This window comes from Pleurodeles waltl, chromosome 10, assembly GCF_031143425.1.
Source record: "Pleurodeles waltl isolate 20211129_DDA chromosome 10, aPleWal1.hap1.20221129, whole genome shotgun sequence".
Lineage (NCBI taxonomy): Eukaryota > Metazoa > Chordata > Amphibia > Caudata > Salamandridae > Pleurodeles > Pleurodeles waltl.
In genome coordinates this window covers 981,539,441-981,556,509 of record NC_090449.1, presented here as the reverse complement: position 1 = coordinate 981,556,509, position 17,069 = coordinate 981,539,441, and the positions used below count along the sequence as shown (strand labels likewise).

At 44.3% G+C, this 17,069-nt stretch overlaps 1 protein-coding gene across 2 annotated transcripts in view; it reads right to left on the bottom strand.

Moving 5' to 3' along the window:
- VWDE (von Willebrand factor D and EGF domains) overlaps nucleotides 1-17,069 on the bottom strand; it is a 388,413-nt gene that overhangs the window by 327,203 nt on the left and 44,141 nt on the right. For both annotated transcript variants that reach the window (XM_069211824.1, XM_069211825.1), the window contains one exon: nucleotides 3,929-4,160. In XM_069211824.1, the coding sequence (XP_069067925.1) occupies nucleotides 3,929-4,160 (232 nt within the window). The remainder of the gene's footprint in view (nucleotides 1-3,928; nucleotides 4,161-17,069) is intronic.

Here is a 17,069-nt window from a genome sequence, read left to right as displayed (position 1 = left end):
CCAAGTGATGTTACAATTTGTGAACCTGACCTGGAGGACAATAGTTCAGGATGCCTGGGAAGAATAATAAAGGAGTTACTCTAAAGCAAAATCCCAGACTCTCAGCACCCTCAAATGGGCTACTGTTAACTGAGACAAGTTGAAAAATCTCCTTGAAGGTGATGGTAAGCCCCCTCCCCCCCCCACAGTGATTGGGTGTATCCTGCCTGGAACTTAAGTATCCTGGGGGCAATGTCATTGCAATATCTGAGCTGCACCAATCTTTCAGCCAGGTCTCAGTTACCGACAAAAAATCCAACTTAAGATCACAAATATGGTTGTTTATTTCATGTGCATGCCTGCTCAGAGACCGGGCATTGACCAGAGCGCCCCCTAGGGCGTGCTTACTATATAGTGGTAAGAGGGCACATACAAAGAGTCAATCGCACCAAAACACTTTCTGCATTTCTTACAAGAAACCGGGTCCTCTAAGTTACTAATCTTTAAAATCGTGTCACATTATGGTGCCATCTTGAAAATATCTTTCAACATGGTGCCAAGATAGCGCTTACCTTCTGGCAAAGAGGCAGCATGGCTGGCCCTGGCCATGCTCGGGTCACAGATGGGTGCAGATGGGCTTGCCTAAGGTGCTCCTTTGGTGCATCAGCAGCGCGTCTGCTGCACGCATCAGCACCAAAGGGCTGTTGAAGTAGAGCTAGCCAGCAACAACTAGAGCGCAGGAGCCCCGAGATACATCTCTAAAATGGCCAAGAAGGGAACCAGGAAGTAGGAGAGTTACTGAAAGCACGACGTGTTAACAATGAGATTCTAGCAGAAGTGTAAAGTTAAAAATTACAAAGGTTTCTTCCCCTCCACGCCCCACAATACTTACATCATTAATAAAAAAAAAATGTAGGCATTAAAAATCGGTATCTCCCCCAGACTATCCAAATTTGCAAGAATTAAAAAGATTAAAATAAAGATTAAAAGTGTAAGAGGTGAAAAATTTCAAAATGTCATGGTCTGAGCAGTTCAAGGCTCACAAACTACGAGGGACACTACAGCAATAAATCATCACCCAGCTAAATACTCATATTTATGAAAAAAGAGAAATATTTTATATTCTACTGCTACCAGCACAAAGGAGAATTATGTCATTCACAAACAATCACACAGTCTCCATTGAAGTCTGGGCTCAAGTGTATCCGTGGCAATTTGCCCTCCCACTCCCCCCTCGAGATAGTAATTATTCTCCACTCTCTATTGGTAACATCCAGGGTATGCCTGACTAGTAGTGCACGTCTCAAAATTATACTCTGATTCTAATTTAGAGTCAATAGTGTTCAGCGCTATTGCACAAACTTAGTTACAAGCTAACGGCCCGAAAACAGACTTACCCACACCAGGAGGCGTGCAGCAACTGGAGTTCTGGAGTACACCGTGTACGTGGGCGCTTGCACCAGTTGCAGCTGAGTTCAGTGGTGTCGACTGCACGTGGTCCCAGCGGCTACACTCAGCAGGTGCAGACTTTGTCATGCGCAGTCACATTCTTGAAGTGACCGGAGGCTTTTTTGGGCTCTTCCTGCAGGTTAAGTGTCTGGTTTCTCTCCCAGAGAGGGGATGGCTATGATGGTCCTGTTGTGTGTCCGTCACCTGGGTGATGGTGCACAGGTGCTCCTATGGCATCCTTACTTCTTCGATAAGAGGTGGCACTTCAAGTCACAGTTCTTGATGCTCCCACTGACCAGCTCTGGCATACATAGTCACCGTATCTCACAGGCTCCTGCCCGATCAAAACAATGAAATCCTTCACGGTGGCCTCTGTTGGCATATAGAGTCACCATCCACCACAGCACAAGTCTACAGCCCTTACTACACTGCAGTCTTTTTCAATGCGGTCCATGCTGGCATACGGGGTTGCTGAATTTGTACTACACATGGACTCTTGCCCAATGGGCAGAGCAATGGCTCCATTCATGGCAGCTCTCTCCTACTGTACAGGGGTCGCCAACTCTGTCCTGCACATGAGAAAGGACCCGATCGGTGCAGCAGAAGTTCCTTAAAACTTGTACTGGGAACCCACTCAACAGGACTCCCCACTGGTCCTTGCTTCCCCCAGTGCCCTCATCTTCTTCACGGGGTATACTGGTCTAGCAAGAATGCAGGTGCTGGTGCTCCAGGGCAGGTGATTTTGGATTTCCTGGGTGATATACCCTCACCAAGCAGGCAGACTAGCAGGCCTTGGCCAGATGATCATTTTTAGGGTCTCAAATCCCCTTTCTTATCCTACATTTATGGACACCAAATGTGATTTAGTGTCTGGGTCTGTGAAATTTTCTGTTGAGGTCTGTTTCTTTTGACACAACAGAAGTGACTAAAGCGGATCATCTGACAACACAAGCCAAAAGATTGCCTATAGTTCACAACTGCAAGTCAGCCACAGTGTTTCGTGCATCAAAGGTTATCATGGGGCCCCAGACCTACTTTTTATGATTCTCTTCTCGGCCCCAACTCCTTCCTGAGATGTGCCTAGGCCCCTTCCTTGTGACCTCTCACTGAATCAAAGAGCACCTTTTGAAGTGTACAGGTTAAGCCTGGCTCTCTCCTCTCAAGTGTTTCTCACCCAGATTACAGCAATGCAGCAATACACAAATTTGTCAGGGGATTTCTTGTCCTCCTCTCCATGTTTTACCATGGAGTCCTCCCAAAATGAAACCCAAAGCACTCCATATATTGCATAGACCACAGGCACACATACACTCAGTGCAAGTATACAACATGCACACTCTGAAGAGTATTGTATCCTCCATGTACTGTAGCTCTCATAGGCACCCATACATCAAGCACATGCATTTAATCTGCATGCACTGCTTCCTTCCTGTATTGAACTATCCACAGGCACATATAAACCTAGCACATGCATTTAAATGACACACACTCCACATCACTACATCCTTCATGTATTGTATCAGTCATAAGCACACATACATTCAGTGCAGATACACCACTCCCACACTGTGCAGCACTTCACACCAAACCGATGTAGGTAAAGTGTGAGCTAACCACACAGCAACAAAACTTTAAAAATTAGTGAGCCGATATGCCTCACTCCAATGTCTAAAGTTAAAAAGTGACCTTTTTAGCAGTATAGGGGCTCCTATACCTGCTCATACTACACTCCCAGAATTCAGGGTAAGGTGTTTTTTGACCTTTTGCAGGGGAGACAAGACCTTATTCTCCTTTCCCCGAATTACTCTTTCTTGTTTTTAATCATGACAGAGGTTCAATACCAAATAATTACTTTTTCTACCTCTTGCCATTTTTTACAGCACTTTGCTTCTTTACCATTCCAATTTACATTAAACCGGCATTTTCCTACAATAAAAGAACTCCGGCAAAGAGCCTCCCTTGTGGGGCCCGTCAGGCATTGTAGTGCCGGCCTGACGAGGAGCATAGCCCAATGATGAAGCATGTCACCTATTGGTGAGTGAGGGCTTTTGTTCAAGTATATTTAGATCTCAGAGACTTCCTTTTCTTGCCCCTAGGACTCAGCAAGGATCATATTTTCTCTTTTCTCTTTATTGGAACTGTGTATCCTCTGTCTTTGTAAAGTTAAAAAGGGCCTGTTAACTCTTACTGATCACTACACAGTATGCTGCCACCATTGTGCTTGTGCTGCTTAACTCCTAGTGAAGGCAGTAGCATTCCACCAGTATCAGGATAGTGCTTTGGGTGCCCCTCCCGGTCCAACATGAGACCGGCCAGTGTCATAGCACGCATGCATGATTTGTGGTTGTGCATTTGTCTAAGACAAAATAAATAAGCATTAAGGATGCAGACATCAGTGCAGATGGGCAGTCAGGGCAGGCAGGGTTGCACATTCATTACCATGCAGGGAACGTTTCTATCCCAACCATGCTCCTTTCAGTCATCTAATATATTTGCTCACCTTCGGCACAGTATCCCATACATCCTTGAGTAGGCTGTAGCAGGTATACGAAAAATCCACCACAGTTCCGTACAGTGACAGGAATTCTGAAGAGACAACAATCTTTTGAACTGCTGAAGAAAAACTGCCACGTTGCACATGCTGTAAGTTGCTTGATCTCACCAGGCCTGGGAAGTGATTCAGACTCCCTCAGAGACAACCAAACAGGTGCTTGGGTACCACAATGGTTCATCTGCATGAACAAAAAGTTAGAATGAACATCAGAAATGAACTGAGATACCTTAATGCTGTTACATGTGTCTGCCTTAAAGTCCATATTTCACTACCTAATGTGAACACATAAAATCGGAGACGTTCCATTATGACATGTAAACGGGATACAATTTTTCAGTCTCAGATTGGCCTATGTTTATGCCTTGATGAATCCAGTTGCCTTGATGGTACAGAATCTGCAGACAGGAAACATGCCTTTGCCTTTATCACTTGGTCCGACAATACCAGCCAAGAGGCAAGTTCACTCCACAAGCTGGGCCCGGAGTGACGGCTCCTGCTCTCCGTCTCCCAGACACAGGAGTGGAGGCATCTGTAGTGAGTGAGGCATTGGAGGGGGGAGAGGATGAGAGAGAACTGACTGCAGGGGAGATACACAAAGAGTCCTGAGAAGATGGTAAGAGAGTTAGTGAGAAGGAAAGAAGAGTGAAGGAAGGAAAATTGTATTGCTAAACAGAGGTGAGGAAGATCTAAGGAGTCTGAAAAGAGACTCGAGAAAAGTGGAAAGAAAAATAATGAGGTGGGGAATGCTGAAGAAATGTGGAGACTGCTAAGAAGGTGATTTAAGCAGTAAAGGACCTGGGAGAACAAGAAATGATAATACTGAGAACTGGCAAACAGAGGGAAGAAAAGAAGACTTATAGAAGTCTGGATAGAATGAAGGGATGAATTGCAGCCAGGGAGAAAAAAGGGTTAGATGGCAGAAGAACGATGAAAATGAATGTGAAGAGTAGAAACATTTTTTTAAAGACTAACATGAAAATAAAAGTGTTAAGAAAATACAATTTAAATATTTGTGTATTGTAGCAGACATGGGCCACCATGTATTCACCTAATCTTTAAACACACATGCAAGGTGACCTCCAGCTTCACTCTCTTTCAATCAGTTTAAAACAGCTCTGCATGATATTTCAAAATTAATGTTTCTCATAAAAGTCTTGAAACTTATATTATGGTGAATCACTGAAGACACTGCTCTTCCCTTCTACACACTAGAGTGCAAGGTTCCTTGCAGATAAAAGAGGACACTCAGTGCTGCGGCTAGGAAGTGAAGTTGAGTGAGTTGGGAGCAGGTTAATTCGGGTAAGGAACAGCTTATCTAGTAGGTACCAGAAGACATAATTATGTTGTTGACACCATATACTGACTCCTTCCCTTCTACAAGCAATATTTGCAAGAAGGAGTTAACACTAACCAGATAGGGTGATTAGAGATTGTCTTTTAACTATCAATTGCTTTCATGAGTCTTTCAAATTATTTACTGTTTTCAGAATTGCCATGTCTTTATTAAAAAAAAATATGTTTAAATCACGTTATTTGTAGTAAAACGGGACGTAATAAGGGACTCCAGTAGTCACACTTGCTCCCTAAGCCCTTTCTGCTCTTCTTCCCCTATGGCTGTCCAGGCACACTGCACTGCCAACCCAGCTGATCCAGTGACAAAATATGGAGGGCGATTAATGGGATACGTGCAGGGATGCTGATATCCAGTCTTCACTTTGATTTAAATTCCCGTGGTACCCAATGATTCTGATAAATTGAATATATCTCCATAAAATAGTTGAAGCCCATAGATGAAAAAGGAGGCATTTATAAATCTAAGTGCCACACGTACATTCATGCTAATCCCAGACATGATGAAGGCTAAACGTCCCTGCTGTTGGAGACTGAAAGGGCCGTTTACAGCAGGAAGCCTGCATACAGTCATCCCACAGAGGTGTAGGTAAAATGGTGGCCTTGGCCAGAACGACCTCCATCATCAGTCTCACATAGCCTGGGTAACGTGGCAATAGTCACTTTCACAAAATAGGGTATCCTTTGGTGACTCTTCACGTCAGAGCCTCTCTCAACCACCGAAAAATAGTACAGTTAAAGGAAGAGCCTTCAAAAAGCCTAGCAGGATTTTTGAGCTCAGTAAGAAAAAAAGACACAAAGCATGGCAGCGCACCTTTCCAAAAATGTGGTGAGGGTAGCTGAATAGATGAGAGGGAAGACATGTTTTCATAATATCCTATACATTGAAGATGGGACATTAATATTCAGTATGCAATTCAAGAAGGCCAGTCTTGCAGATTTGGAACGTGTGTTTCATAGGAGTCACAGAATTTTAAACTTCCTTGCATTGCATGTATTCAAGATCAGGGGTGTTACTAAAAGTTTATCAGTTTGGGAACATTTGCCAAAAACAGCAGATGCATACAGTGGAGGCAATGTCAGTTGCGAAAAAGCTGAAATGAAGCTATTTTTTAGCTTAAAAAATCAGGAGCCTTCTCTTTTAATTGGGTGTGCTGGCAGGTACATGGATGTCTGTTCGACCAGATGATTTATGTACTCTAACTGCAATACAGATAATTGTAACATTTTCAGCCACACTGGATGTTTGGACATGGTGAGTCAACTGTCTTGTACCAGCTGCTCCGACTTTACCAGGCTCAGGGGCATAGCTCGGACTGAGATTCGAGAGGTGTGAATTGCAAAATTACTAACTAAAAACAGTATGTCCAAGGGTGGAGAGATAACCAAAGTTTGGGATACACTGTTCCCACGAGGAACATGTTCAATACTTATTTGCATTAGTTGGGCTTTTTCTAAGATTTAAAAAAACAAATAAGTTAAAACCTTTTAGTCAAAGAAAGACTAAGAGAAAAAAAAACAACAAAGGTCCCCAGTTCAAGCCTATAATGCATTTATTTAGGGAGGTGTCACACCCCAAACACTCCCCCATCCCTGAAGCTACGCCTCTGTCCAGGATTCTCACGCTTGTCTCTTCCTCTGTTTTCCCTGGCTTGTCTGGCCCCACTTGTTCATGTACATTTAATCCTTCTTATTGGGTCCTCACAGGATGTCGAGGCCAGGTAAATGTGTGGAAGGAGGCAATGTTAAGTGCAAGTGTGAGAAACTGCCCCTTTTTTAGTGGTGACCCGCATTTGTTTTTTCCAGAATTTTATTGCAGATATTTAGACTCTGCACACCAGTATCCATCGAATATCCTTTGCCCCCTAAACTTGTAAAAATTGGCTGATCCCTGACTGCTGTACTTAACTCTCCTGAAAGGCCATAGTGTTTGGTTGGGAGGGAAGCTGGTCCAAAAACCAGATTGGTGAGGCTGAGGAGGAAGAGAATGCTTATTTTTCTTAACACATCACTGACTTGCCCTCTGACTTCCCTTTGGGGCAAAAGGCCTGTTCCATTTTGGATTTCCCTTAAAATGGTGCAGGGTGGGAAAGTCTGAAGTGAGGCAAACAAGATGTTCTGTAAAAGTGGATAGAGATGCCAACTGGTTAGGGAGTGTCAGAGGTCACCGCTACCCAAAGGTTAGTGAAATCTACAAGACTGGCACAGTACAGAAGAAGGGATTCAACTATTATTTGATGCCAGTGAGGAGATATAAAGAGTTGGAATTGCATTCATTTTTTCCAGGGCAAAGAAGCAGACTTAAAGCATCAGTTTGCTGGCCTCTTTTTGTGGCTACAGGGACATCGCTAGCTGCAAGATGTATTTTTCTTCAAAGGTCAATTAACCAGTTACAACTAGAACTGGATTGAATCCTTCTGCTCTGATGGCCTGTACTGGAGTAGGTCCTGACCCCTTTGTGCAATCCCTGAGGTCCTGGTGTCCGTGACTGTATCTATCTGGATTTCTTCAACAAAGTGAGAAAAGTTGGAACTTAGACATATTTTTCACTTCAAGCGCTGTGAAGCATGAATGGGGCATCAAAGCAATTGCAGCCAATTTCAACACAGCTGCATTGGATACAGCTTCAGGCTTGCCCCAATGGGGGGCTTTGAGTGTTATAAAAAGACTAAGTCCAAAAGTAAAAATCTTGAACGATTCAAGGTGCAGATTGCATCTGCCTGAAATGAGGACTTTGAGGCTGTGAAATTTGAATTTCTCCTGTTAGGAGCTTTTCCTGCCAAAACCAATGGCTTCAACAGACATTATCCAGTGGCTATCCAGCATTGAGGGGATACAGCTGCAACCTTGATTCACTGGAGGATTTTGACTTACATTTCAGAGACTAAGGGGCTGAATACGAAAACGGCAGTCCCTAGGACCGCTATACCCTAAGGAGCGGTCCTACCTCTGCATCCTTGGCGGTCCGACTAAATGTATTAGGATGCTGGTGGTCGTACCCCGACAACATAAAAAGGCCAGCAGAAATGCAGAGCACTGCAGGGGCCCTTCTGTCAGCAAACTAGGGATGTGCCCTGTCTGCCATGGCAGACAGTGTGCATTCCGACTGTGCTGGCAGCACAGTCAGTGCAGCTGGCTTTGGCCTCTACTCTCTTTTAGAGCTGAAGCCAATGTTGCCGCACTGACTGTCCCACCAGCCCCATGGGCATTTCATAATACGGTGGCCTGGAAGCTGGAGGCTGTGTTGACGGTCTGTCTGTCGGTCCACGAGGGTCTTAGTCAGGCCCTAAGTCAGAAGGTAAAATCTTTGACCGGTATGAACCCACTCGGTGTATCTGAACAACACTTCATTGCGTTTGGCCTCAAATCATGCCTAGGTCCCGGCCAACTGCAAACACTGACTACTGATTAGCACTTTACTTTTTCAAGGAACTTCTCTGATTAAAAATCTCCTGATCCCTGTATTGGATTTTTGTTGTTTTGTTGTCATTTTGTTTATTACATTTTACTCTATTTTTATCAATTGGAGTGGGAATTTAACTGTGCTATATCTTTGACTTATTAAAGTTTTGGTACCTCTAAATGATTTTAACATTCTCTTTAATTTAAGGTTGTCCTCTCTGTGCAAAACCTATCATTGGTTGAGTGCAGGTTTACATTTTTGAAACAATTGCTTAGACCTAACAGGTTAGTGACTTTATTACTTGCGCTGGACTACCATCCATCCTAAATAATAATTCACTTTCTTTCTGTGTCTTTCTGTGGCATCTGTCTTGCTAAGGCATTTTTGGTGCTTAGAAACACCTTGGCCTGAGTCCCTTCTTTCTTGCCCTCATTCTACTTAGTCTTAGATGCTTTAATGGGTGGGCCGCTTCTGTGTGGATTCCACTACCTCTCATTGGTGCCTTTAATAATTTGGCCGGCAGTTGATTCTGGGTGGTCTCAATATACTACTCTCCTGGAAGTCTAACAGTACATCAAAAAGGTGTGTCCTCTGTTATTCTTTTGTGGTCTTTGGGTCTTCTGTCATCTCATGGTGGACTCCATAGAAACAGCCAGTGTTCTGAAGTAGCCATAACTTGTACCTCCAGTATGCACAGTATCGTCCTCAATGATATAATATCAGATGTTGCAGCAAAGTTATCACTGATGTCATAGAACATGTCTTGAATGGTGTAATATGGGAGGTAATTAGTGCATAGTGATGACGCAGAAATGAAGGTTTTACATTTATTAGCGCATAAACGTAGTACTGCAATAATCAAGTGTGACTTTAACCGAACTAATAAAGATTGTACGGGGACAAATGTGCCCTCAGAGTAGTTTGCCAACATTTATAAGCGTGCTTTATATAACGTGATGTATTAGAATTGTACTAATCTGACATAACCGTAAACGTGTGCTATGATTTGCTTGTTTGAAATGTTTTAATTTAGCATAACTTTAGTGGAGGCTTCGGCCTAGTTGCCTTGTCCCACGGTTTAGATGCTCGTGTTTTTCTAACGTGCTAATAAAATGTGTATTCTTGCTTGAAGCTGTACTTTTCCAGTGAGATCGGTTCACATGCTTATCTTTAAGGTTTCGTGCCAGCCTGGCATCTTCTTCTTTGCTCCAAGGTCAATCTGCAGGTGCAGACAATGGACGCTCTGAAAGTGAGTTAATTGGTAAAATATGTTGCAACTTACGTTCCCGACTCCAAGGATAATGTATGCCTAGGTAGAAGCTTGTGAACTGTAGTTTTTGATTGGACAATTTGAAGCCAACCTATGAACCCTCCAATGGAAGACCCTACTGGATTTGAACTGTTGTCTATTTAAACCTGGTGCACGAGAAGAAACCAGCCACATTTGCCATTTTAGCCTTTACCAGCCCATTACCCGCCATTAGCCATTGGACATTACCCGCTATTACCGACTTCGTCATTTTGCCATCTTCTACGATGCCAATTGATGTTCGATGAGACTTTGATGCTTTCTCTAATCGAGAGAAAGAGACTTTAAGTAATTCTCGCCCTAGAGACTTTAACTTTGATTCGTCCCTTTGCATGAAGTAATAGTTTTGCCTTTTATCTTGCCGCTGTGAGGCAATTGCCCCGTCCACCCTGCCCCTTTGCCCCGTCCCATGCTGATGGAAACCGGTACCTGTGAGACGAAGACTTCCTTGAATGCTGATTGAATTTGGTAAATATGAAGGGAAAATGTACAATTGCATTGTGTTTCTTTTTAGGTAACCAACTGCTGATTTTTGATAAGAGCCCTAGTTAGGAGTTTTCCAAATCAATGTTGCTAAATTGTTTTTGCATGAAGTCCCACATGCCGATGCTAATTTGAGGTTAGATGAGGATTCATTTGTCGCACGATGCAATTTGAGACCTTGTTATGCTGACTAATGTATGCAATTAGCTCATTACAGATTATAGTTTTAGTGGTTTGCGTTGCTATTATTGAATGCATTGTTATTCAAATGCTGCATAGATTGCATCTTTTTCGCCGTTATGGACAGCTATTAATGTTCATTTACATATATCATTTGGTGTTGAGACACATCTATATTGTGCTAGCTTTGTTAATATAGGGAAATAAATTCATTAACTTTGAATAAACTGGTGTGGTTATTCATGGCCGAAAGGTAATGGTTCGCCGAAATGTTTTCTGGATTAATTGTGAAGTGTTATGTTGATCAGGGCACTGCTTATGTTCGTTATTGATTATTGATTTGAGTAAATTGACAAATCTCGGGTGAAGAGAGCCCCACTTGGTCAAAAGATTCATCGACCTAAGAGCGTCCAAATACAGGTAATTTATTAGTACGGAACGCTCTATCAGTAGATGGTAGCAGAGGACGGTTAGGCATTTTGGGACCCCACTCGAGAGGTATATGGTGTTGAATTAGATTTTTCTTGGGTAAAACAGATTGAGAGAATGATGATGGGCTAAGTCCCCCGCGACTTTCCCGGGATCTCGGAGCTTGCGAATGGAGAGAATGGAGGTGTGAAATCGGCGTTGGCGGTACTAGTGACGGTATGAGTGAAGTTAGGATTTTGCGCTTGCACAGCTTATTGCCGCAGATTGTTTGAAAAGGTTGCGAGGATTTTAGAGAATAGCGGAGGTGCGACTCCGAGTGTGAGAGTAGGGAAGTCGTCGAACTTCATGTGTATGTGGTGCTTTGTGCAGGAAAAAGGTCCACGTGGTTGTTGTTGTTGAGACCGGCCCTGCGAGGTCAAGAGACTCCGGAGTATGTTGAAAAGTGTATGAGACACTTGTTTTATGTTGTGGTCTGGTCGGTTTAATAGGTTGACCGGGCGTGGTCAACGAGTCGGTACGTGTGTTAAGGGAGTGAAAGAAAACTTCGACTTCGGGCTTTGACAAATTCTAAGTGCACTAGAATAGATCACTGACAAGTTGAGAGCAGAGTCTGCGGGTCAGATTTGCTTGCGAACGTGGGGACCGTGAAAGATGGAATAACTGCCGAGGCTAGTGAAAAATCCCTAAGGTCCTGAAGCGATTGTGTTACCCTTCCTGTAGTAAACCGACAGATCTGTTTTATTATTATTTGGTTGCTCGCGATACATGCTAGAAGTTGTTACGAGAGGAGCTGAGTGAAGGAGGACTAGCCGCGAGGCTTTGTCAGCCGCAGAGTGTGTGAGTGTGACGTCACTAGGAGCCGCGCTGGGATAGGTTGGTTGCAGAGAAGGGTCACGCACGGATTGGACGCAGTCCGTGGGGCTCGATTGGAAGGGGAAAGGCAAGCGAAGAGTATTCCGGGAATTAAAGTCACCTATTGATTACAAATTTTGTGAAATAAAAGACGAGAAAATGACATTTTTTAAAGCATTAAAGAGTGCGATGAAGGGGGAGTCTTACATTAAAGCGAGCGTAGGAGAGGAGACGCCACCCGAAGGTACACCAGCTTACATTGTAATGGAGGAAAGGGGGGTAGCTCCGTGCCTTTGGCTAAAGCAATGGCACAAACTGACAGAGAAACATGGGAGCGTAGCGTTCCCGATCCATGGGACATTCAATATAAGGATCCTAGAGAATTTGAGATTCGCGATGTACGACATGAAGGTACCTCCAAGGCCAGCACAGTTTGAGGCTCTAGCGATTTGGGAACTAATGGCTAGACAGCAACAGCAAAAGAAGTTCGAGACCAGGATAAGAAAGGCAGAAAAGACACTAGCGGACGCTAGGTGGGATAATGCACAGAAGGTGTGGAGGTCAGATATATTGCAGGGGATAAAATTGTTTCCCGCAATTGCTAAGGAAGAAGCGACGATAGGCAAGAAAGCTACCTGTAAGACAAACAGGAGGTGTTCCAAAGATAGAGAGGACGAGGAAAAGTTAAGGAGAGAAGAAGAGTCAGAGGATGAGGAGTTCATCATGCAATTGCTGAACGACCGTCCACCACCTTATGTAGAGAGTGAACAAGGTCCAAGTACCAGTTCTGCCCCTCCGGCACCGGTACAGAATAATGAAACTCTGAATTCAGAAACGCCATCGGGATCTAAGGACCCGAGTTTACTATTCACCCCGCAGATACCGCAGGTTAGGAGAATATATCCAGATGTGCCTATATTGAAAACAGCAGAAAATTATCAGCCGCAGGTCCCAAGGTACTACAGCAGTGACAACAGTACGGGAATGATTCTAGATCCAACCGTAATGGGAGGACAGAATGGTCGCAACCCAACATTGGCACAAGCTGAATCAACCCAGTTTTTGATGCCTCAAAAGCAGATGCAGGGGGGAACAGCACATGCTCAGATGACGGGGAGTCAGACGGGCATGCCGGCAATGATGACCCATAGTGTGGGAATGAACATGCCTCAGAACCTGGGGAATGGACAGAACCCAGATGCGATATCCCTACCCATTACTGTAGGTCCACTGGTACCTTTGTACATTCAGCCTAACTCAGGTATGAGCGGTCAAGGATCAATGGTGCAGAATGGGACGGAAAGGAGGTGCATAGAAAGCACTCCAGAGACAACTCCGATAGCGGCTCAGCCAACTGGATCTGGGTCCTTGATGGAGTTTAGTCCCATATGTGCTCAGTCAACAGTGGTGAGGTCGAGTCCCCCACTGATGATACCGCTATCATTGAACATTGAAAAGTTGCCGCAACCATCAATGGCAGTCGATGTGAATGCTACACTGATGGGGTTGAATGCGCAACAGCTAACACAGTGGTTCAACAGTCTGAATTCCACACAAAGCTCAGACAGTGGGAAGGGAGAAGACTATCTGAATAGGGTAAGGTTGAACATGGAAGCGGAAGAATTGGTGGAAGGGACTATGGGTGTGAATAGGTTAGAGTCCTACTCAGAAGAAGAGCTGAGGTATCTATGTCCCAGGATTACGAGAGAAGTGAACAAGGTACATAGAAGGTTGCAAGAAATAGCTGACAAAAACGGGGTCGAGATAGACAAGACAAAACACTTGAGCAGGAGCTATAGATTGGATTTCAGGACCACAGACTTTGAACACATGAGGTCAGCAGGCATGAAAACGCACCTTAGAGAATTGCTGCAGAGTGCACAAGTGTGGAGGTGCTTAGACAAATGGGAAAGCAGATGGGCAAAGAAAAGGGAAAAGAAGAAAGACAGTGTCCCAGAGCACAACGAGAAAAGACCACAGAGTAGTGATGCAATAACCATGTTACCAATGAGGGAGACAGCAGGGGGAAAATTAATACATGTACCGTGGCACAGAAGCGACATTCAGGGGGTTATTCCAACTTTGGAGGAAGTGGTAATCTGTCCCAAAAGTGACAGTAAAGTGGCGGATATACCACCAGCCGTATTACGAGTCCATTATATCCTATGGAACTCGTAATACGGCTGGTGGTAAATCCGTCACATTTGGGACGGATTACCACCTCCTCCAAAGTTGGAATAACCCCCTCAGTCTTTTACGGATGATTTTCCCAAACTGAGAGAGAAACCGATTGAATGGTATCAACAGACTGATAGGTTTGTGAAGCTTGCAAAATGTCTTTGGGAGGACCTGAACACCCTCTTTGAGATTGTGGTTCCGGCAGATTTGTGGCAAGACTGCAAAAGGGCTGTAGGTTGGCCGACAAGTGAACCAGAGAGAGACAGGGATACGGGTGCACCATCACCTATGGTAATGAGCTTGTACTATAAGGTGATTGAGCATTTGAAAACGAAGGTTGCCGTGAAAAATGTGGATTGGCAGAAGATTGATCGAACTGCCCAAGAGGCTAAAGAGTCGAATCATGGTTACTATGAGAGGTTGTTGAAGGCGTTCAAGAACTACAGTGGCACGGAAACAATAGAGGCGAAGGACATGCTTCATTTTGTGTTTAGATTCGTGGAAGGGCTGAGACCAGAGATAAGTCAGATGATAAAGACGCATTTGATTTGTTGGCAGTCGAAACCTATTGATGAGGTGTTGAATTATGCAAAATACTGTAGCGACGAAATTGAAGTGAAACAGAAAAGGTTGAAGGAGAAAGTGATGATGATGCAACTTAAAGCAGCTCAGACAGGTTTGCAAGGGTTGCAAGGGTTCCAACAGCAGATACCGCAGCCGCAGCCGCAGGGAAATATGGTGTTTCAGCCACAGGCGAGAGGCAGAGGCAGAGGAGGCTTTGGGAGTAATGGTCTGGATTTGAACATTGTTGCGATTCCGAATGGTGTGCAGGCAATGAAAAGGGTGATGCCGTGTCACGTGTGCGGAATCGTCGGACATTGGAAACGCGAGTGCCCGATGGTGGTGCAGGAAGGTGCAGGTGTTGGTCAGCAAAACAATGATGTCAATGCATTTCAGACAATGAGGGGACCGAAAATGAGAGGTCCAAACCCACATTTTCAGACCATAAATCAGCTGCAGGGATTACAGCCTATGCAGCCGCAGCAGATGCAGATGCCCCGTATGCAGATGACGCAAATGCAGCCAATGCAACAGCAGTTTCCCATGGTACCTAATCAGCAAATGCAAATACCTTTGGCACCAGTGAGTCAGCAGCAAGTGATGGTTCCTCCACAGGTCTCGAGTCAGGTGATGAGTACAAATGGCACCGTACAACAGTTCCCATTACACAGTGAGAATGGAATAAACAATGTATGGGAGAGTGAAAGTTCAGATGAGGAGGGAAATTGTGTGCTTGCAGCATCCTTGGAAGTTGATCAAAAGGGCCCATATGTGGAAGGAAGAGTTATGGGTCATCGTGTTTCATTCTTGGTTGACACAGGAGCCACACGTTCAACTGTTAGGAGCATTGAAGTACCAAATTTGCCACTCTCAGGGAGAGCAGTTCAAGTAGTGGGAGTAGCAAACAGGCACCTGACGAACCCAATCACAGACCCAGTACCAGTCAGCATTGGTAACTATCAAGGGTTACATAATTTTGTGGTATGTGACTCAAGCCCGATAGCACTGTTAGGGAGAGATCTATTGTGCAAATTGGGATGTTCGATTATGTGTTCGCACGATGGAATTACAATTCAGACGAGCAGTGATGGGGAAGAAGAGGACAGTGTAGAAGGGGATGAGATGGAAACTGTCGATGAAGAATATCCTCTGATTAACCTTTTTCCGATGATAACTGAAGAAGATATTCCAGCTGAATTACGGGAAACAGTCGGAAAGGAAGTGTGGGATATGACAGGAAAAGAGGTGGGATTGGTGAAAGGAGTGGAACCAGTGAAAGTGACCGTAAAACCCAATGTATCCTTTCCCCAGACCCCACAATACCACATGGCACAAGACACCCTCATGAAAGTCGCCCAACTCATTGACGAGTTCGTAAAACAGGGAGTACTGAAAGAAGTGTTAAGCAGTCCATGTAATTCACCAATCATGGGACTAATAAAGCCGAATGGAAAGGTCCGAATTGTGCAGGACTTGAGGAAAATAAATGACATCGTAGTTAAATGCTGCCCTGTAGTACCGAATCCAGCTGTGATAATGTTTCAAATCCCTTGCGATGCCGAGTGGTTCTCAGTCATCGACTTGTCACAAGCATTCTTTTCGGTGCCTCTTCATGAGGACAGCCAATTTCTCTTTTGTTTCAAATTCTTAGACAGAGTTTACAGTTGGTGTCGAATTCCTCAAGGGTTTTCGGAGTCACCGTCAATTTTCAATCAGATTCTAAAGAAAGATTTGGAAGCGTTAGAATTGCCATTCGAGTCAACCCTAGTACAGTACATTGATGACTTACTGATTGCATCTAAGACAGAAAGCGGCTGCACAGCCGACACCATTGCTCTGTTGAACCATCTGGGAAGGAATGGACACAAGGTGTCTCCTTCAAAGTTGCAGTTCTGTCAGAAGAAAGTAAAATACTTGGGTCATCAGATAGAGAAAGGGTCACGGAGAATAATGAAGGAAAGAATAACAAGTGTACTTCAAATGAGTCCACCAAAGACGAGGAGGGAGGTGAGGAAGTTTTTGGGGATGGTGAGCTACTGTCGCCAGTGGATTCCCAACTTCTCGACTCTAGCAAAGCCTTTACTGAAACTGACCCAGAAGGATGCTTTGGATGAAATTGAGCTGAAAGGAGAGGAGATGGATGCTTTTATTGAATTGAAAGAATGCATGTGCAGGGCTCCAGCTTTAGGTATGCCTGATTACACAAAGCCTTTCACATTGTTTTGTCATGAACGTGATGCATGTTCTTTGTCTGTCTTGACCCAAGCCCATGGTGGTATAAACAGACCAGTAGCGTATTTTTCAGCTACTTTGGATCCGGTCGCAGCAGCACTTCCAGGGTG